This window comes from Oncorhynchus kisutch, linkage group LG5 (assembly GCF_002021735.2).
Source record: "Oncorhynchus kisutch isolate 150728-3 linkage group LG5, Okis_V2, whole genome shotgun sequence".
Lineage (NCBI taxonomy): Eukaryota > Metazoa > Chordata > Actinopteri > Salmoniformes > Salmonidae > Oncorhynchus > Oncorhynchus kisutch.
Window position 1 is genome coordinate 29,858,095 of NC_034178.2, and position 22,997 is coordinate 29,881,091.

The following is a 22,997-nucleotide window of genomic DNA, read 5'->3' on the forward strand; positions in this document are numbered from 1 at the left end:
ATCCACAGAGACAAACTGATATCTTTCCGACAGATAAGATCTAAACCAGGCCAGAAGTTGTCCGTGTAGACCAATTTGGGTTTCCAATCTCTCCAAAAGAATGCGGCGATCGATGGTATCAAAAGCAGTACTAAGGTCTAGAAGCACGGGGACAGATGCAGAGCCTCAGTCTGATGGCATTAAAAGGTCATTTACCACCTTTACAAGTGCAGTCTCAGTGCTATGATGGGGTCTAAAACCAGACTGAAGCGTTTCGTATACATTGTTTGACTTCAGGAAGACAGTGAGTTGCTGCTTTTTCAAAAATGTTTGAGAGGAATGGGAGATTTGATAATGGGAGGTTTGGCTTTTTCAAGAGAGGCTTGATTACTGCCACTTTTAGTAAGTTTGGTATACATCCGCTGGATGGAGAGCCGTTTATTATGTTCAACATAGGAGGGCTAAGCATAGGAAGCAGCTCTTTCAGTAGTTTAGTTGGAATAGGGTCCAGTATGCAGTTTGAAGGTTTAGAGGCCATTAATATTTTCATCAATGTGTCAAGAAATATAATATTAAAAAACTAGAGTGTCTCCCTTGATCCTGGGTCCTGGCAGAGTTGTGCAGACTCAGGAGAACTGAGCTTTGGAGGAATACGCAGATTTAAAGAGGAGTCTGTAATTTGCTTTATAATGATCATGATCTTTTCGTCAAAGAAGTTCATGAATTTATCACTGATCAAGTGAAAGCCATCCTCTCTTGGGGAATGCTGTTTTTAGTTAGCTTTGCAACAGTATCAAAAATAATTTTGGGATTGTTCTTATTTTTCTCAATTAAGTTGGAAAAATAGGATGATCGAGCAGCAGTGAGGGCTCTTTGATACTGCACAGTACTGTCTTTCTAAGCTAGTCTGAAGACTTCCAGTTTCGTGTAGCGCCATTTCCGTTCCAATTTTCTGGACGCTTGCTTCAGAGCTCGGGTATTTTCTGTATACCAGGGAGCTAGTTTCTTATGACAAATGTTTTTTGCTTTTAGGGGTGTGACTGCATATAGGTTATTATGCAAGGTTAAATTAAGTTCCTCAGTTAGGTGGTTAACTGATTGTTGTTCTCTGATGTCCTTGGGTGGGTGGAGGGAGTCTGGAAGGGCATCTAGGAATCTTTGGGTTGTCCGAGAATTTATAGCACGGCTGTTGAGGATCCTTGGTTGGGGTCTGAGCAGATTATTTGTTGCAATTGCAAACGTAATAAAATGGTGGTCCGATAGTCCAGGATTATGAGGAAAAATATTAAGATCCACAACATTTATTCCACAGGACAAAACTAGGTCCAGAGTATGACTGTGGCAGTGAGTAGGTCCGGAGACATGTTGGACAAAACCCACTGAGTCGATGATGGTACCGAAAGCCTTTTGGAGTGGGTCTGTGGACTTTTCCATATGACTATTAAAGTCACCAAAAATGTGAATATTATCTGCCATGACTACAAGGTCCGATAGGAATTCAGGGAATGCTGTATATGGCCCAGGAGGCGTGTAAACAGTAGCTATAAAAAGTGATTGAGTAGGCTGCATAGATTTCATGACTAGAAGCTCAAAAGACATCATAAATGTTAGCAACACCTCTGCCTTTGCGGGATTAGCGGGGGATATGGTCACTAGTGTAACCAGGAGGTGAGGCCTCATTTAACACAGTAAATTCATGAGGCTTAAGCCATGTTTCAGTCAGGCCAATCACATCAAGATTATGATCAGTGATTAATTCATTGACTATAACTGCCTTGGAAGTGAGGGATCTAATATTAAGTAGCCCTATTTTGAGATGTGAAATATCACAATCTCTTTCAATAATGACAGGAATGGAGGAGGTCTTTATTACAGTGAGATTGCTAAGGCGAACACCGCCCTTGTTTAGTTTTGTCCAACCTAGATCGAGGCACAGACACGGTCTCAATGGGGATAGCTGAGCTGACTACACTGACTGTGCTAGTGGCAGACTCCACTAAGCTGGCAGGCTGGCTAACAGCCTGCTGCCTGGCCTGCACCCTACTTCATTGTGGAGCTAGGGGAGTTAGAGCCCTGTCTATGTTCGTAGATAAAATGAGAGCACCCCTCCAGCTAGGATGGAGTCCATCACTCCTCAGCAGGTCAGGCTTGGTCCTGTTTGTGGGTGAGTCCCAGAAAGAGGGCCAATTATCTACAAGGGGCAGAAAACAGTTTTCAACCAGCGATTGAGTTGTGAGACTGCTGTAGAGCTCCTCACTCCCCCTAACTGGGAGAGGGCCAGAGACAATTACTCGATGCCGACACATCTTTCTAGCTGATTTACACACTGAAGCTATGTTGCGCTTGGTGACATCTGACTGTTTCATCCTAACATCGTTGGTGCCGACGTGGATAACAATATCCCTATACTCTCTACACCAGTTTTAGCGTTAGCCAGCACCATCTTCAGATTAGCCTTAATGTCGGTAGACCTGCCCCCTGGTAAACATTGTATGATCGCTGGATAATTCGTTTTTAGTCTAATTCTGCGGGTAATGGAGTCGCCAATGACTAGGGCTTTCAATTTGTCAGAGCTAATGGTGGGAGGCTTCGGCGTCTCAGACCCCATAACGGGACGAGGAGAGACCAGAGAAAGCATGGCCTCTGACTCCGACCCGTTGCTTAATGGGGAGAACCGGTTGAAAGTTTCTGTCGGCTGAATGAGCGACACCGGTTGAGCATTCCTACAGCATTTCCCTCCAGAAGCCATGAGAAAATTGTCCGGCTGCGGGGTCTGTGCGAGGCGATTTATATTACTATCTGTACTTATTGGTGGCACAGACACTATTTCATCCGTTCCTTCACTTGCCTAACGATTGCTCTGAAGCTGGGCTTGCAGCACAGCTATCCTCGCCATAAGGCGATCGTTCTCCTGTATATTATGAGTACAGCGACTGCAATTAGATGGCATAATGTTAATGTTACTACATAGCTCCGAATGGTGGAGGTCCTGATGAACCACATCCAGATAAAGCACCTGGGGGTGAAAAAGTTGAATGAAAAAAGTCGAAAGAGGTCAAAAATGTAAATATAAAACGGTAATTAAAAAGTAAAAACTGTAAAGTTGGCAGGTAGCAAAGTAAGGTTAGCAACAAACTGCACAGCAACACATAAACAAGTCTACAAGTTTTGACCGGAAATGACGTCAAATCAGTCCTTGTAAAAACCCAACAAGTTCTCAGCATATGTTGGAACTCTTTCAAGACTTTTGGGAAAGCATTCCAGGTGATGCTGGTTGAGAGAATGCCAAGCATGTGCAAAGCTGTCATCAAGGCAATGGGTGGCTACTTTGAAGATTCTAAAATCTAAAATATATTATGATTTGTTTAACACTTTTTTGGTTACTACATGATTTCATATGTGTTATTTCAGAGTTTTGATGTCTTCACTATTATTCTATGATGTAGAAAATAGTAAAAATAAAGAAAAACCCTTGAAGGTGTCCAAACTTTTGACTGGTACTGTACATATCTACCTCAGTTAGCTTGTACCCTTGCACATCAACTTGGTACTGGTACCCCAGTACTTATTGTGTATTTATTATTACTTAGATGTTTTATGTGTTATTACTTCTGTATTATTTCTCTATTTAATTTCTCTGCATTTTTGGGAAGGGCCCGTGAGTAAGAACTTCACTGTTAACGAAGCATGTGACGAATACCATTTGATATGATTTGATGTATGTTTATCAGTTGCAGTAATATAGTTGCTTGAGGGGAGGCTGATTATATCAGGGCCACTGTGCTATTCAGCCAGCGAGTCAGGCAATGCGTATCTCTGGAGCCCTGATCCTGGAGTTATATAGTAGTGAGTCCCACTGTGGCCCGCACTACACTCAACCGCCTCTTCTCCTCTCCTCTCCTCTCCTCTGAGTCTTCATCCCAGAGACTCTCTCCTTCCTGTGCCGATGATTGATTCACAACCTGAAACAGAACTATTCACTCTTCTTCTCCTCTCTCGCTGCACAGGGTTCATTATTTCCCTCTCCTGGCTCATTACTAGCAGTCTACGTGTCGGTTGGAGATATTGCCCACTCCGCACCGAACCAATGCAGGAAGGACTGCTGCTGCTGCTGTAAACAGCACTGTTGAAATATTAGGAAAAGGGAATTTAATCAACGCTTTGAAAGTTTTTGCCATGAAGAAGACAAAAATAACACCCTCCTCTGCCAGAGTGTAGACTGAGTAGCTAACGGCTTTTGTGTGTTTATTACAAGAAGAAGAAAAAATCTGGATGCAATAATTCTGGCTCTGAAATTATACTTCAGTCTGCTCTCCTGGCCCAAAGAGCTATTCTGGGAGATGGAGTGTGTTCTTTACATGGTCTAGTCAGTGGAAAAGCAGGCTTTACTGTAACAGCAAAGAAGTTGCCCTTTAATTCAGTGGTGTAGGGCTTTCAAAACAAATGGCCACTGGATTGCAAAATATGTGGCCTATTAATTACCATTTGAAGAATAATTCATTATTTAATAGGCCTGCATTGACACTGACATTATTTTTTATTTAAAAAAAGATGTCAGAATAATGTGGGCATTGCTTGACTAAATAGACAGCATGCTCCCGACACAAACACACTAGTGGGTGGCAGTTAGCCTAGCGGTTGGATTGTTGGGCCACTAACCGAAAGGTTGTTGGTCGACATGGTGAAAAGTCTGTTGATGTGCCCTTCAGCAAGGCACTTAAACCTAATTTGATCCAGCTGTGCTGAACTACTACAGCTGACCCTATAAAACTGCACCTGTTCATGTGGTAGCTAGCTAGCAAGTTGCTAAAACTAGATGTTGTTGAGGGGTTACTTTATCATATTTTAAAAGGAGAAAGCAACCAAAAACCGGGTTCCCTTTGTAATGGAACACTTTGTATGGAAAACCAAGTTGAAGCCAACATTGGATGCTGTCTTGCTCATAATAACCGCACATGGTTTTACGACAACAAGCAAAATAACGCAATACCCTTCAATTGAGATGGCAGGAAACAAACGAAAGCACCTACATCTCTTAAATCAGAAATAAAATAATGGAATAATTATAACTTAACTAAATCAGCTACCATAACTTCACTGACTATTCAAGGACCAAATAGCCTAGATATGTCTGATTTTTAAACTCTACGGGATCTGTGTCCCCCCTATGCGGCACGGTTGAGCTAACATAGGCTAATGTGATTAGCATGAGGTTCTAAGTAACAAAAAAAATCAAATTCTTCTTAATCTAGCTGCACAGTCCAAATTACAGTAGCTATTACAGTGTAAGAATACCATGCTATTGTTTGAGGAGAGTGCACAATTATGAACTTCAAAATAAATGGATGAATAAAGCAATTAGGCAGATTTAGGCAGTCTTGATATACAGATATACAATGGTTCATTGGATCAGTCCACGACTTTGTACATACACTGATGCCATCTAGTGGCCAATGTCCAAATTGTGCCGGGGCTGGAACAATTCATTGTGGCCTTTCTCTTGCATTTCAAAGATGATGGCACAATAAAAAAATAAAAACACTTGTTTTTTTCTTTGTATTATGTTTTACCAGATCTAATGTGTTATATTCTCCAACATTTATTTCACATTTACACAAACTTCAAAGTGTTTCCTTTCAATATCCATATCCTTGGTTCAGGTCCTGAGCCATTGGCAGTTCGATTTGGGTATGTCATTTTAGGTGAAAATGTAAATAATTCTTTTTTATAAAGGGTAGGACCCCCCCATAGGGTAGACCCCGCCCCCCTCCTTAGCCCTGACTGGGAGGGAGGCATGCTCAGGTCTAGGTTTGCATCCCTCCTGGAGAGGACGACTGCATTGCCGTGCGGGGCCTCCGGCCTGTGGATGACAGAGTAGCGCTGTAAGGACAGGAACCAGTGGGTGACACGGTCATTCGCGTCCTTACCTCTTGCCATCCACACAAGAGGGGCATGGTCAGTGATCAGGGTGAACTTCCTCCCGAGAAGGTAATACTTGAGAGTGTCCAGTGCCCACTTCACGCTGAGGCACTCCTTCTCGACAATCAAGTATTTCTTCTCCCTCAGGAGGAGCTTCCTGCTGACATAGATGATTGGGTGCTCCTCGCCTTCCTGCTCTTGGGACAAAACGGCCCCTACCCCTGTGTCAGACGTGTCTCTCTGGCCTAGGAGGTTTTTTGAGAAGTCCGGAGTGACGAGTACCGGGTGCGAACATAGCGTATCTTTCAGGGCCTGAAACGCCGCCTCCGTGTCCTCTGCACCGTCTGGGGTAATCGTGCCTTCGTTAAGTCTGTGAGGGGAGAAGCTATTGCGGCAAAGTTCGGTACAAATCTAATGTAGTACCCTGCTAACCCCAGGAATGACTTCACCTGCCTCTTGGTTTGGGGGACCGGCCATCCCCTAATGGCAGTGATTATTTTTCTTGGGGTTTCACATTTCCTCTCCCGATCTGATATCCCAGGTACTCCACCTCGGCGTAGCCCGGCTTGCACTTGTGGGGGTTCGCGGTCAGACCCTTTTGCGCATCAACCACGGCCTGTAACCTACAAAGATGTGACTCCCAACTGTCACGTACTCATTGTGCGGCCGCAGGACGTGGTCCATGAGTCACTGAAAGGTCGCTGGTGCCCCGTGGAGCCCGAAAGGCAGAACTCTGTAGTGGTATAGTCCCCCCGGGGGGAGAAGGCAGTCTTCTCCCGGGAGGCAGCTACTAGTGGCACCTGCCATTACCCCTTTGTCAGGTCCAAGGTGCTGACGTATCTCGCCATCCCCAAGCGGTCAGATCGTCGATCAGATCGTCCACCCGGGGCATGGGGTAAGCATCAAACTTACTGACCTTGTCCAGAACTATGGGGTTAGACCCCTCACTGTGTGACTCAGTACCCCCATTTCTAGCATTGTCGTCACTTCCCGCTGGACCACCACCCTTCGGGCTCATGGTATGGCCATTTGCGCACTTTTTCTCCGGGACGTGTGTGGATATGATGTTCCACGAGATCCGTGCACCCTGACACCTCGGAGAACACGGCCGTATTCCGCAGGACCAACTCTCTGAGCTCTTGTCTTGGATTGGGCTGAGGTCTTCCCCCATTGCAACTTAGACCGAGGGCGGGCCCTGCTGTGGCCGGGTCCACATTACGCACAGTGCCTCACGTGTGTGCCACTGGAGTAAAGTTCACATGGTAAAGCTGGAGGGGTCTTCTCCGCCCTGGTTGGCGGAACTTATGGTTGACGTCACCTACTCGCTCAACAATGTTGATGCCATGCCTCGTAGCCAGGAATTTACTCTCTGTTTGTAGGGATCAGCACCAAGACCTTCTCACCTGGTTGGAACTCTCATGGTTGGGCCCCCCTGGTTGTAGGGTTCGGGGTGCCCAGCTCCCGTATTTCCAGTAGAGGGCGCCAATGTCACTTCACGTACCTCCCCTCTATTACCATCCCCCGGGTAGACCTCCTGGGATTCCACAATGTTTTACAAATTAATGAAAAATAAAAAGCTGAAATGTCCTGAGTCAGTAAGTATTCAACCCCTTTATTATGGCAAGCCTAAATAAGTTCAGGAGGGAAAATGTGCTGAACAAGTAAAATTATAAGTTGCATGGACTCACTCTGTGTGCAATAATAGGGTTTAACATAATTTTTTAATGACGACCTCATTTCTGTACCCCACACACAATTATCTGTAAGGTCCCTCAGTCAAGCAGTGAGTTTCAAACACAGATTCAACCACAAAGACCAGGGAGGTTTTCCAATGCCTCGCAAAGAATGGCACTTATAGATGGTTAAAAAAAAGCAGACATTGAATATCTCTTTCAGCATGGTGAAGTTATTAATTACACTTTGGATGGTGTATAAAAACACCCAGTCACTACAAAGATAAAGGCGTCCCTCCTAACTCAGTTGCCGGAGAGGAAGGGAACCACTTAGAGGTTTCACCATGATGACTTTAATGGTGACTTTAAAACAGTTACAGAGTTTAATGGCTGTGATAGGAGAAAACTGAGGATGGATCAACAAAATTGTAGTTACTCCACAATATTAACCTAACTGACAGAGTGAAAAGAAGGAAGCTTTTCAGAATACAAATATTCCAAAACATGCCTCCTGTTTGCAAAAAGGCAGGTAATACTACAAATAATGTGGCAAAGCAATTAACCTTTTGCCCTGAATACAAAGTATTATGTTTGGGGCAAATCCAATACTACACATTACTGAGTACCACTCTCCATATTTTAAAGCATAATGGTGGCTGCATCATGTTATGCAGCCACCATTAAGCACAGGCAAAATCCTAGAGGAAAACCTGTTTTTAGTCTGCTTTCCACCAGAAACTGGGAGATTAATTCACCTTTCAGCAGGACAATAACCTAAAACCTAATGCCAAATCTACAATGGCGTTGCTTACCAAGAAGAGTGATAATGTTCCTGAGTACTCAAACAGGAAACTGATTACCTAAAAAAAAAGATAAGAAACTTAAAAAGAGCCGAAGTAAGCAGTACTACCTTCATATGAGTAATACAAATGCAGCTTTTTTTTGTGTGGTATACTTAAATGAAACGCCCCCACTAAGCCACGCCTCCAATCAGTGCGGCTTGCCTTTTCGATTGAATTGTAGAGTTACCACCCATGACTGTATTTCTTAGTGACAGCGACATGGTGAGTTCCTGGGCAAATATAAAAAGTTAGAAATCAACTATTACATATATCACCTTATACTGTGGCCTGAAACTCAGTTTACAGGTCACACCAGGCCTGCAAGTAGGGTTGCAAAATTCCACAAACATCCCCCAAAGATGGTTTTGAGATCTTCCAACCAGGATTTCTGTAAAACCTGAGAAATGTACCAGAATGTTGCAACCCTAACTGTAAATCACATTATACTGGCTTGTAAAAGTATGTGTAATTCCTATTGGAATCTAGCCAGCATTAGGCTATCCAACAGTTGAAATGTGTATTAATCCGCAACTTGCACTCATAATGTCTGCCAGGGTTAAGCACCGTGGATGAAACTAGCTAAGCCTGTTAAATTGGAACAACCATTTCAGTAACGGGTGCAAGAATTAAATTATTGGCTTAGTTTACACTGAAAAAAAATCTAAACACATCAAAACATGCAACAATTTCATAGATTTTTGTGAGTTACAGTTCATATAAGGAAATCAGTCAATTTAAATAAATAAATTAAGCCCTAATCCATGGTTTTCACGTGACTGGGAATACAGATATGTATCTGTTAGTCACAGATACTTAAAAAAAAAAGTAGTCGTGTGGATCAGAAAAACAGTCCGTTTCTGGTGTGACTGCCATTTGCCTCATGCAGTGCGACACATCTCCTTTGCATAAGGTTGATCAGGATGTTTATTATGGCCAGCGGAATGCTGTTCCACTCCTTTTCAATAGCTGTGTGATGTTGCTGGATATTGGCGGGAACTAAAAGACGCTGTTGTACACGTCAATCCTGAGCATCCCAAACATGCTCAATGGGTGACATGTCTGGTGAGTATGCAGGCGATGGAAGAACTGGGACATTTTCAGCTTCCAGGAATTGTATACAGAGCCTTGTGACATGGGGCCGTGCATTATCATGCTAAAACATGAGGTGATGGTGGCGGATGAATGGCACGACAATGGGCCTCGGGATCTCGTCATGGTATCTCTGTGCATTCAAATTGCCCTTGATAAAAAAGCAATTGTGTTCGTTGTCCGTAGCTTATGGACTTCCCATAGCATAACACCGCCGCCACCATGGGTCACTCTGTTCAAAACGTTGACATCAGCAAACCTCTCGCCCACATGATGCCATACACGCTGTCTGCCACCTGCCCGGTACAGTTCAAACTGGGAATCATCCATAAAGAGCACACTTCTCCAGCCTGCCAGTGGCCATCGAAGGGGAGTATTTGCCCACTGAAGTTGGTTACGACTCCGAACTGCAGTCAGGTCACGACTTCGAACTGCAGTCAGGTCAAGACCCTGGTGTGGATGAGCACGCAGATGAGCTTCCTGAGACGGTTTCTGAAAGTTTGAGCATAAATTCAATTGTACAAATCCAGTTTCATCACCTGTCCGGGTGGCTGGTCTCTGACGATCCCGCAGGTGAAGAAGCCGGATGTGGAGGTCCTGGGCTGTCATGGTTACACATGGTCTGCGGTTGTTAGGCTGGCTGGCTGGATGTACTGCCAAATTCTCTAAAACAACATTAGAGGTGGCTTATGGGAGAGGAATTAACATTCAATTCTATGGCAACAGTGGTCTGGTGGACATTCCAGCATTCACCATGCCAATTGCACACTCTGTCAAAACTTGAGACATCTGTGGCATTTACTATCCCCAGCACAAGGGGGACAGTAAATAAACCTGTATAATGATCATCTTGTTTAATCAGCTTCTTGATATGCCACACCTGTCAGGTGGATGGATTATCTTGGATATGTAGAAATGCTCACAAACAGAGATGTAAACACATTTGTTCATAAAAGTTATTTTAGCTCAACCAACACTTTACATTTTCATTCACTACTGTATATATGGCAAGACTGGAAATGGTTGTCTAGCAATGATCAACAACCAATTTGACAGAGCTTGAAGATTTTTGAAAATAATAATGGGCATAATAAATGTTGCACAATCCAGGTGTCACGGACGTCGTCGTGGAAATGACTGGACCAAAGCGCAGCGTGATGAGCGTACATTTATTTTTATTTGAAATGAATGTCGCCAACAAGACGCCGACCGTGAGGCTTAACTTGGGCAACAGTACCAATAACAAAGATAACTACCCACACCTGCGAAAGGAACAGGCTGCCTAAGTATGATTCCCAATCAGAGACAACGATAGACAGCTGCCTCTGATTGAGAACCACACCCGGCCAAACACAAAGAAATAGAAAACATAGAAATAAAGAAACTAGAATGCCCACCCTAGTCACACCCTGGCCTAACCAAAATAGAGAATAAAGCCTCTCTATGACCAGGGCGTGACACCAGGTATGGAATACTCTTAGTGACTTACCTAGAAAGACTCACAGCTGTAATCTTTGCCAAAGGTGCTTTTAACAAAGTATTGAGAAAGGTTGTCAATACTTATGTAAATTTTAAATACATTTGCAACATTCTCTAAAAACATGCTTTCACTTTGTAATTATGGAATATTGTGAGTAGATGGGTGTGAATTTGGAATTCAGGCTGTAACACAACAAAATATACAATAATGAATACTTTCCCCTAGATACAAAAATATATAACATTATTACAAATGAAATTCACTGGACCAAGCAGGCCACTGACCGTTATGATCGACTGGCCAGGAGGTTTTCCAAAACCTTCAATGTATTCCGGTGTCATTGTTGCCTATTCAGAAAGTTGGTTTATCTTTGGTCAATTGCACATTACTGTTTGAATAAATCAGGATGATAAGAAAAAGCTCATTTTGAACCAAAAACTAACGTGACAAGGTCCCAAAAAATAGCTGTCACTCTTGCGACCAGTTAAGAATGTGTCTCACTGCGAAGTCAAACGGTGCGACTGTTTTGGTCGCGATAATGAACCCTGTCGGTGAAAAATAGCAGGTGAGCATACGACTAGAAAACATGTAGCTTTCTGATCAAATATTTGAGGAAGCAATAACTAAAACTTGCAATATTCACGGGATAGTGTTTTATCACAAAGTCGACATACCAATTTTTTTATGTCAAGTTTGGTCGGAGATTCCTTTATTGCTAAATAATGCAGGCTAGTATCTGGCTAGCAGCTAGCTATGGCACATTTGCTACAGTAGCTTGCGATCTGAAGTTGTTTCTATCAGGAATATTAACACGGTGACACTCCGTCTTCAACCCTCCTCCACATTTACTGGATTGGTTGAACAGTGCAAAAGAGAACCGACCGCAACAGCTTCTCGTCATATGCGGCATTTCGTTTCAGGTGTTTCTTTAACACCTACTACATGAAGTTAGTCCTGCTGTAACCTTTACCTTCTACTAGCCACTAGGAAGGCTTGCAACGAGCATAGCAGATGCCTCATACGTCATGAATGATTGGTGTTGTCAAAAGAAAATAAGTGAACCTTTATGTAGAACAAGATTGTTTCCCAATAAATTTACACACCTAGAAATGTGCATTTCTTACATAAAATGTAGTTGTACATAACTATTTGTTACTCCTAATACTGCTAAAAGATTAGAACGGTTTTGAAATCATGTGCATCTACACTAGCTATTACTGCAGGAATGGTAATGGCTCATTTACAAAGGCTAAATGCCTTATTCCCTGTATCATTTATTTTTGTTGTTTCCTCATACATTCATGATCCTTCCATAAGGACGTGTTATTTTCCTCTACCACAGAGTGAAACCTCGCATTGATTTTCCACCAGAGATGAGGAATCCATTTTTTCTTCTCATAATAGGGACATGATTGATGGCTCCACTGAGATGGCACCTCGGTCAAATTCACTCGCCTCCTCCTCCTCCCACTGTATTTCACTCTGCTTCCTCTGCTGCCAAATCAACAGGATTGTTCAGTAGCCAGAAACCCATCCAGAGAGGATCATATTCGTATTGCATGTATTCAGGGAACTGTATGCTTTGTTCAGAAAGAACAATAGTTACTGCTGCTCCTGGTGGTATTAATCGTCCCAAGGCTGAATACTGAGTATGTGTTGCTGCTGTGGACCAGATTCATGGAAACCTATTCAGTTCTATAAAGTGACATACAGGGCTGGCTGGCTCACTGTTGAGTAAAAAAGAAACACGCCTTCCAGGCTACTGGAGACTTAAGTCTTTGTATAGTAGAGTTATGTGATGGATGAATATGAATGAATCCAGTTATTTTCAAGGTCCCATGGCATACAATGTTATCTAAAGATTTTAATCGAAGTCATTATCATGTTGAGTTCAAAGTGCGTTATGATCTCAATGACCGGCATATTCCATAAACCCATTTTGAAAATGCATGCTGGCTAATGTGTGCATTTGATTGAAAGAATACATGTTTTGGTCTGCACCTTAATTGTTAGCAATGACAGGCTACCTCTAGACTGGATACCTCTAACACAATGCCAGGCCTGGTCTTATGTAACCTCACTCAGATAGAGTATTGTTACACTTATGTTCAGCAAAGTGGGCTGCTACAGTAGGTAGGTGAGGGATTTAACATCCAGCAGGAGCCAATTACAATTGTGCCATTTAGCGCTAACAGTGACATGCTTCCTTATGGGCCATTCGCAACAATGCAGAGAGGAAGATGTAGAAAGTAACAGAAAAATAATAACACAAGGAATAAATACACAATGAGTAACGATAACTATATACACAGGGTAAGTACTGCGTCGATGTGCAGGGGTGTGATGTAATTGACGTAGACGTGTACCTACAGGTACAGTGACTAGGAGAAGGGATAGATCATAAACTTTAGCAACAGCGTTTGTCACGGTGCTCTTATTCAGATGTTTAGTAGTGAGATGGAACTCGTACCTATGACCGCAGCACAGCCACGTGAAAGAAGTTGTTTTAACGTGCCTTCTCATGTACAATTGCTTTCATGTGTATTGTAGCAACAATGTGCTCGGTCTTGTTAACAGGTGGTGCTGGTGTGAATTCCCTGTGAAGGGCAGGAGCTGCCATGCCATTTGGCTGTTTGACGCTCGGGGAGAAGAAGGATTACAACAATCCCTCAGAGGTGACTGATAAATATGACCTTGGACAAATTGTCAAATCGTGAGTATTCCTTCACGACATCTAAACGACTGTTGTATTCTGGGACTGTGGCTTAATAGGAACACACATGCCTCTTCCTTTCAGTAGAAGATTTGGCTGTTTTAAAATGTTTCTCTTGTTTGTTCTTGTGTGTGATCCTGATTTTAAGGGAGGAGTTCTGTGAGATCTTCAGAGCGAAGGATAAGAACACACTCAAAATGTTCACCTGTAAAAAGTTTTTGAAAAAGGACGGGAGGAAAGTGAGGAAAGCTGCCAAGAATGAAATTGTGATCTTGAATATGTGAGTGAAATTCCGTTTTTGGCTTATTCATTAATGCAAAGCTTTATCCTTGGCGTCTGAAATGCCACAGGAAAGCATGAATCATTCTGTTACGATTATCTATAGTTTTACAATTCACATGTATGCAATTGAAATGGGGGGGGGGCGCAGTAGAGATAGTTAACAGAAATGAGTTAATAATGGTTACTAAATACTAACATTCTTGTTTCCATAGCATCCTCATAATGTTTCCATAACATCTCTATAACATTCCCATAAACACCAGTCCTGTTCAGCTTGAATGATCCATTTGCCTAATTAAAAAAATAAGCTTTGGTAGTGAGACCAATCTCATGTTTGAATTCATTAACCAGAATTTCACTGGAATTGGAAATGGTCCACTCTCCATACATAACAAAATATAATCATTAATCCACTCCTACAATATCACAAATAATGTCTGTTTTTAATGCCTATTTGTACCTTTTTGCCTATATAGAGAGTGGTCCAAGTTGAGCTATTTTCTACATTCAGCATCCCTCTGTCAAGGGAAATATAGTATTCTTTCGAGCAAAGATATCTACATATAGTATATTTCAGGATGTTGTGTATCCCCCCCCCCCCGAAATCCGAATTCATGTAAACATTACAGTTTTGAAAACACAGCTTGTCCCAAAAAAGTGGTCTCTTGACACAATTTATGGATTAAGTTAACCACCTTCAAATGTATGTACTGAGTGAAATGTTACCGCTACCTTTTTAAAACCATATCTATCTTTATTTCCCAATAGCAATTGCTTTTCTGTCTTTCAATCATTTTAAGCATCTTTTAACAGAGGCTTAACACCTCACACTTTGTACTTTTTTAAAAACACTTTTGACATAGGCCATGCCCTGTTGTTACCTCATATCCCAGTTATAATGCCTTTCATTACACCTGGGAAGAAAACACTTAAATATGCTCAACTTGCCTTTGGCTCAACTTACCCCAAGGTAAACATTTTGACTATATTAACCCACACAGCTACAATGATTCACTTTCATGCTAGGTTTAGAACCTCATATTGAACCTTATAGAGACCACAACTGATGTATGGAAACATCTTAAAAGTATCACCTTTGGTTCAGATACTAGCGTCATGAAACCTATACCACAATAAATTAAAGGTCTTCACAGATCCACCTGTACCCGAAGACCCAATCCAGGACCCGAGCAGGTCCGGATCCAGAATTCAAAATAATGTCACGGGTCTGGGTCAGATCTGAAATAATTGTCACGGGTCTCAGGTATGTGTAATTTTAGCTGACTTGTACGGAAGGATCCGTACATATCCAGACCCGAATTCTGCAGTAGAGAGAGAGAGAGAGAAATTGTATAATTTATTCTGCTGATCTTTTCACGGGAGTGGTACGTGTAGCTTGTTGTTCTCCAATCATAAGTCATCAAAGTGTCATAGGTCCTCCTTATGTGGCTAAATATAGGAGATACATGACCAAAAGTATATTGACACCTGCTTGTCGAACGTCTCATTCCAAATCATGGGCGTTACTATGGGATTGTTCCCCCCTTTGCCGCTATAGCTCTTCTGGGAAGGCTTTCCACTAGAGGTTGGAACATTGCTGCAAGGACTTGCTTCCATTCAGCCACAAGAGCATTAGTGAGGTCGGGCACTGATGTTGGGCGATTAGGCCTGGCTCACAGTCAGGGATCCAATTCATCCCAAAGGTGTTCGATGGAGTTGAGGTCAGGGCTCTTTGCAGGCCAGTCAAGTTCTTCCACACCGATCTCGACAAACCATTTCTGTATGGACCTCGCTTCGTGCACGGGGGTATTGTAATGCTGAAAGAGGAAAGGGCCTTCGCCAAAATGTTGCCACAAAGATAGAAGCACAGAATCGTCTAGAATGTTATCGTATGCTGCAGCGTTAAGATTTGCCTTCACTGAGACTAAGGGGGCTAGCCTATAACCATAACCATAAAAAACAGCCCCTGACCAGTACCACAGTTGGTACTACGCGTTTCGGCAGGTAGCATTCTCCTGGCACCCGCCAAACCCAGATTCGTCCGTCTGACTGCCAGATGGCCGACCATGTAAATCCATTTTCCATTTCATTTCAGCGCCCAATGAACGTTGTTTCCGGAGGCAGTTTGGAACTCAGTAAGTGTTGCAAATGAGGACAGACTATTTTTACGCACTACGCACTTCAAGCGGCCCCGTTCTGTGATCTTTTGTGGTCTACCAATTCGCGGCTGAGCCCGTTGTTGCTCCTACAGGTTCCCACTTCACAATAACAACGCTTACAATTGTCCGGGGCAGCTCTAGCAGGGCAGGAATTTGACAAACTCACTTGTTGGAAAGGTGGCATCCTATGACGGTGCGACGATGAAAGTCACTGAGCTCTTCTGTAAGACCATTCTATTGCCAATGTTTGTCTATGGAAATTGCATGGCAGTGTGCTCGATTTTATACACCTGTCATCAACAGTGTGGTTGAGATAGCCAAATCCAGTAATTTAAAAGGGTGTCCACATACTTTTGTACATATAATGTATCTAGTCAATGGAATATGGAATTACAATTACGGAATTAAAAGTTAAAGGATAGGCTACATCGACCAAGAGCCAACAGGTATGCTGCTACTTAATATTCTGAATGGAGTTGTTGTTATTTTAACTGTAAGAAGAGAAAGTGCAGCCTCAATTAGCCTAGCTTTCTAGCTAGTTTATCTACACTGAACAAAAATATAAATGCAACATGCAAAGTGTTGGTCCCATGTTTCATGAGCTGAAATAAAATATACCAGAAATGTTCCATTCGCACAAAAAGCTTACTTCTCTCAAATGTTATGCGCACATTTGTTTACTTCCCTGTTAGTGAGAATTTATCTTTTGCCAAGATAATCCATCCACCTGACAAGTGCGGCATGTCAAGAAGCCGATTTAAAAAGACGGTCATTACACAGGTGCACCTTGTGCTGGGGACAATAAAAGGCCACTCTAAAAATGTGCAGTTTTGTCACACAACACAATGCCACAGATGTCTCAAGTCTTGTGGGAGCCTGCATTTGACATGCTGACGGCAGGAATGTCCACCAGAGCTGTTGCCAGATAATTGAATGATAATTTAATTCTCTACCATATGCCGCATCCAACGTTGTTTTAGAGAATTTGGCAGTACGTCCAACCGGCCTCATAACCGCAGACCACGTGCAATCACAACAGCACAAGACCTCCGCATCCGGCTTCTTCACCTGCGGCGTCGTCTGAGACAAGCCACCCGGACAGCTGATGAAATTGTGGGTTTGCACAACTGAGGAATTTCTGCACACACTGTCTCAGGAAAGCTCATGTGCATGCTCGTCGTCCCCACCAGGGTCTTCACCTGACTGTAGTTTGGCGTCGTAACCAACTTCAGTGGGCAAATTCTCACCTTCGACAGCCACTGGCATGCTGGAGAAGGGTGCTCTTCACGGATGAATCCCGGTTTCAACTCTACTGGGCAGATGTGTGGGCGAGCGGTTTGCTGATTTTGAACAAAATGATTAATGGACAATGAACACAGTTGCCTTTCATTGACGGCTATTTTAATACACAGATATACTGTGACGAGATCCTGAGGCCCATTGTCATGCCATTCATCCGCTGCCATCACCTCATGTTTCAGCATGATAATGCACGGCCCCATGTCGCCAGGATCTGTACACAAATCCTGGAAGCTAAAAATGTCCCAGTTCTTCCATGGACGGCATATTCACCAGACATGTCACCCATTGAACATGTTTGGGATCCTCGGGATCGACTTGAACAACGGCGTGTTCCAGTTCCCACCGTTATCCAGCAACCTCACACAAGAATTGAAGAGGAGTGGGACAACATTCTACAGGCCACATCAACTCTATGCGAAAGAGAAGTGTCGAACTGCATGAGGCAAATGGTGGTCATACCAGATACTGACTGGTTTTCTGATCCACGCTCCTCTGTTTTTATTTAAGGTATCTGTAACTAACAGATGCATATCTGTATTCCCAATCATGTGAAATCCTTAGATTAGGGCTTAATGATTTTATTTTATTAGACTGATTTCCTTATATGAACTGTAACTGAGTAAAATCTTTGGAATTGTTGCATGTTGCGTTGATATTTTTGTTCAGAGTATCTTCTCGGTTTGATGTAGTCAAGACTGGTACTATGTAATCATATTGGATGATAAATAACCTATCTATGGCAGGTATTATCTACTATAGCACGAGTCAGCTTGGTTGGTTGCTGTCTCTCATCTCTCCCTCCTCCCTGCTCCCCATTTCACTCGCTCACAGTAACACTCCCCCATCCCCTCGTCTGCTAGAGCAGCAGCTCTCTCGCCCTCCTGTACCTCACGCTTTATCAGCTCCTGTTGATAAAGTAGCTTAAACACTTGACTTTTCTGCTGCTTCCTTCACTCAGACCAGGTCTATAGGGTACAGGTCTAGTTGTCCTCAGGTCCGTTCGGAACAGGTCTCTATATTAAAAATATGTTTTTATGCATATCGGGTCCGGGTGGGAAAGGTCAGGTCCATTTTGGAATGGGTCCAACTTCACAATAAATGTATTTGTACTTGTTGAAAATGTGTTTTTTTGGACCTAACTTCCTTACCCCTTCTTCCATGTGGTTTCTTCCTTTGCAGACTCCATGAAATATTAAATATTTGGTCAAGTTATACATTGTGTGTATGGTTTCCTAGAAACACGGGTGGCTCAACTTACCCCTTTGGCTCAATTTGCCCCACTCTCCCCTACTGATTTTATTTAGTGCATGAGTAGGCATTTCAGAATATGAATTTCACTTAAATTGTAAATGGTCCAATTCTCTAATGGTTATTAAGTCATTAAACCACTGATACAAATAATTAAATGTCATATATTTTGATGATTGCTAGTTAATCTTATAATTGCTTGATATATAATATTGTCTTATGTCTTTCTCTGTTTCCTTCTGTGTCTCCCTTTTTAACAGGGTAAAACATCATAACATCCTCCAGCTGGTTGATGTCTTTGAAACTAGAAAGGAGTACTTCCTCTTCCTGGAGCTGTGAGTGTTATTGGAAATTATTGAATGATGTTGCTTATTTTTTCATTTTTTTGTACTCATTCCCTTGAAGTCATTGTGGTTCCCTCCCAGTTTACACCATTTTAAGGAGTGTACAAAAAGATAGCCTACATCCTGCAGACTTTTCAATGTATGCTTCCCTTTCTGAACCCCTGTGTGAAATGTCTATTTCCCATATTCTGCAGGAGAATCTCATCTTAGTCGTCTCATCTGAGAGTTGATTTGACTTATTGAGTGTTGCAAGAGGCCTACAGTACATTTGAATGATACAGAGAAAGCCACTGTCATATCATATGTTGTATGTTCTCTGCAGAGCTACAGGCAGAGAGGTCTTTGACTGGATCTTAGACCAAGGCTACTACTCAGAGAAGGACACCAGCAACGTTGTCAGACAGGTGTTGGAAGCCGTGGCCTATTTGCACTCCCAGAGAATTGTCCACAGGAACCTCAAGGTATACTGCACACTCAGCACACTGCTCCCATCTAGTGTTGCATAGTGGCTATTACACCACAGGCCACTCACTTGGGTGCCAGCATTAGAAATTAAGCTACTTTGCCTGAAATAAAAATGAATTGAATGGCACCCTGAGTAATTCTATAACCTGGCAATTATCTATATTTTGTCATGCTTTCTACATAACAAAAATGAATGATGATGTATTCAAATGTACACGTTTTTTTGTCTCACACAGCTGGAGAACCTGGTGTACTTCAACCGCCTGAAGCACTCCAAAATAGTGATCAGTGACTTCCACCTGGCCAAGCTGGAGAACGGACTCATCAAGGACCCCTGTGGAACCCCAGAGTACCTTGGTGAGGGGGTAGGGAGGAGAGCAGATCATAGACTTATGGGGGCAGATGGGTTTGGCATGAATGTTTGGCCAACTTTAGAGCCCGGACACCATCTTGATACCTCTGGGCATTCCATTTTCCTATTAATAAAATATTGGATTCTGTGTGTCTTCCTGCAGCTCCTGAGGTGGTGGGACGTCAGAGGTACGGAAGGCCAGTGGATTGCTGGGCCATCGGGGTCATCATGTATATTCTGTGAGTGTTCTTTACCACCTAAGTTCACTAAAGTTTACAGTGTCTTGCCCATGCAGTATTAATGTAATTGCCCATCTCAGGTGACTATCAAACGTCTCGTTTTCCCTTCCTCCAGCCTGTCAGGAAACCCCCCTTTCTACGACGAAACGGAAGATGAAGACTATGATAATCACGACAAAAACCTTTTCCGCAAGATTCTGTCGGGAGACTATGAGTTTGACTCACCGTACTGGGATGACATATCTGACTCCGGTATAAAGAGTCATGTTATTTCAAATCAGAATGCAGCACTACATATCACATTTTTAAACCAGTAAAGCAGCTAGATGGAAAAACTATGGTTCTTAGGCATGTCCACTTTATTGCACCAGAGGCGAGAAAGAGCATATGTGTATTGTATCGTTCTTGTCGATTTCGTCCACAGCGAAAAGCCTGGTGTCATGTCTGATGGAAGTGGAGCAGGATCAAAGACTGACTGCACAGGAGGCCATCAACCATGAATGGTATGGATCCAAGATTGAAATGCATACCCATTTCTGTCTTCTCAGGTGTTTTGGTGGGTTTCCCGTTGACCTGTCCCTTGTTTCAGGATTTCTGGGAATGCAGCCTCCAACAAGAACATCAGGGATGGAGTGTGTGGGCAAATTGAAAAGAACTTTGCCAAAGCCAAGTGGAAGGTACTCTTCCTTTCTGTCAAACTAATGTAAAAAATAAATAAAAAGTTATATTCATTCACTGGACAGTCTGTTCAGTTAGATGAAGGTGTTCTAAAAACATCCTTCTATGGTCTTGATCTTCCACAGAAAGCTGTAAGGGTCACAACCCTGATGAAGAGGCTTCGAGCTCCAGAACAGAGTGACTCCGGTGCCTCCAGCCCAGTTCCAGGGGCCACCGCTGGCCCTGTCACCCCGAGCAACACTCCAGTACCCCCAGCTGATGGTTCTGAGGGCACCCCTGCCAGCACAGAGGCCTCACTCACCCTCCAGGTTCCCTATTCACAGAATGCACCCACCATCATCACTCCTGGTTCCCCCTCCCAGCTCCAGCCCAGCCCAGCTCCTGAGGAGCCAGAGGCCGAGCCCCTGGAACGGTGTAACGGGGACTCAGCAGCACCACTCCAAACACCCCCACAAACACAGGAGGATCAGAATGGCTAGACAAAGCGGGACCAGTGTCCCCCACCACACACACCCTGTAAATAAGACGCCGGCATGATTATCCAGAATCTGCTTAACGTCCCGCCCCATTCACCCTCTTGCAGCATTAGTGCAGCAGCATCTCACACAGTCTGTTCTATCTATCTGCACCCTGTGATTGGTTGAGTGGTCTGTCTATCTTTTCCTCTTACTCTTTTCCCCTCTAGTTTTGTTGATACTCATCCTTTTGGGGAAAAAAAGAGTGTGAAGAATATACATACCTCTAACATTTGTTTTGAGCAGGTCTAGCAAATTTCTGTCTCACACTTTCTCTTCTCTTCACTTAATTACGTTTTATTTGATCGAATTCTCAATTCTATCAATGTATCGTTTTGAATCTGAATCACACCTTTAGTGAAATTCCTAGACACCTACATGTTTGTGATGGCCAGCCTCTTTGGTTCCTTAAAGGTCAACTTAGAGAGCAATCTCAAAATCTGTTTTCTGTTGTAACGTACCCAATGTGACTTAGAAATGGTCTGATAACTGCTTATATTCTCTCTGTATACTCCCTTTTCTTTGGAAAGAAGACAGAAACCTGGTGAGAAAATGTGTATGCTTGATTATTGATCCCAATAAAATAGTGTATCGGGCTTTATGAACATTTTGCAAATAGTAGCTCATGTTGTGTTTACGTTTAAGATCACGTCAAGCCTGTTAAAGTGTGTTATTTATGTCTTAAGCATCTTTTAGCTGAGCTGAAGTGCTGCCGAAGTATTATATATATATATATATATATATCTATGAACTGAGCAATATTCATATTGCTGTATAAAACTGTGACACTTTTCAGAATCTGATTTAATTGTGACTGATCAGTATGATTTATTTTTCATATGCCATGACCAGCCGGTTCCACTTGATTGCTTTTCAAATGACACATTCCTCGTTGATTAAAAAAAAACGTGTCCCTATGTAGGTGTGGGACAGTAGAACATATTTTAAAACAGATCGTAACTTTTTCACATGATTGTTTTTTTTTTGCCATTTCATTTTGCCCATGAATACCTGTAAAACATTTTCTTAATTCAATTTGACTGATTCATATCATGGGTGCCACCACAAAACAAAGAGTAACAAATCAAAGCAATGATTTAATCTATCCTCACACGTTTAAAAAGTATTCTATAAGGTTAATGTATGGTGAATTATTTAACAATATGCTTGTATTATGCATTTATTTAGCGAATGTACTTTTTCTTGTATTTTGAGTCATGTCCCATTTGTAGTCTGTATTTCTTGACTGTAAATCTAAAATAAAAAGTATTGTGATTCACAAGTTATAATATATATTTTTGATGCACAATGTACTGTATGGGTTCTGCAGCTGTGCTAAAAAGGTGAGTTGGAATACTATGTGTAGGTTTATGGTCCAGTAGCTATCAAAGGAGAAATAAACGTATCATCATCATTTCCAGAAAATACATTCTGTCATCACATCCTGCATTAGGGGAGGCTGAAATTTACAGACAAAAGAAATGCATTTTATTGTCTATGTAGCTACTGTAGCAAGAAAGCAAGTAATGTGATTATATTTGTGTTACTTATATTTATTTGTGGTGTTGGTTTGTGTTACTTATATTTATTTGTGGTGTTGGCTCGTGTTACTTGTGTTACTTGTGTATTATTAAAAGTTGCAGGTTGAGGTTTGTCACAAATGGTGGCTCACACTGCTTTTCCAACTTGCTCAAGACCAACTGAGCATATGTCGTTCG

At 42.5% G+C, this 22,997-nt stretch overlaps 1 protein-coding gene across 5 annotated transcripts in view; it reads left to right on the top strand.

Annotated features, from left to right (window-relative positions):
• LOC109890866 (caM kinase-like vesicle-associated protein) overlaps positions 1-22,558 on the top strand; it is a 39,344-nt gene extending 16,786 nt beyond the window's left edge. For 2 of the 5 annotated variants that reach the window (XM_020482951.2, XM_020482950.2), the window contains exons 2-11: positions 13,560-13,695; positions 13,844-13,975; positions 18,947-19,021; positions 19,353-19,491; positions 19,732-19,852; positions 20,011-20,086; positions 20,202-20,338; positions 20,511-20,589; positions 20,676-20,763; positions 20,890-22,558. In XM_020482951.2, the coding sequence (XP_020338540.1) occupies positions 13,601-13,695; positions 13,844-13,975; positions 18,947-19,021; positions 19,353-19,491; positions 19,732-19,852; positions 20,011-20,086; positions 20,202-20,338; positions 20,511-20,589; positions 20,676-20,763; positions 20,890-21,243 (1,296 nt within the window). In that variant the 5' untranslated portion in view covers positions 13,560-13,600 and the 3' untranslated portion in view covers positions 21,244-22,558. Of the gene's footprint in view, positions 1-11,422; positions 11,548-13,559; positions 13,696-13,843; positions 13,976-18,946; positions 19,022-19,352; positions 19,492-19,731; positions 19,853-20,010; positions 20,087-20,201; positions 20,339-20,510; positions 20,590-20,675; positions 20,764-20,889 lie in introns of those variants that run through there. The other 3 variants (XM_031824808.1, XM_020482953.2, XM_020482952.2) reach the window with 2 other exon arrangements.
• Positions 22,559-22,997: the final 439 nt, after the last annotated feature.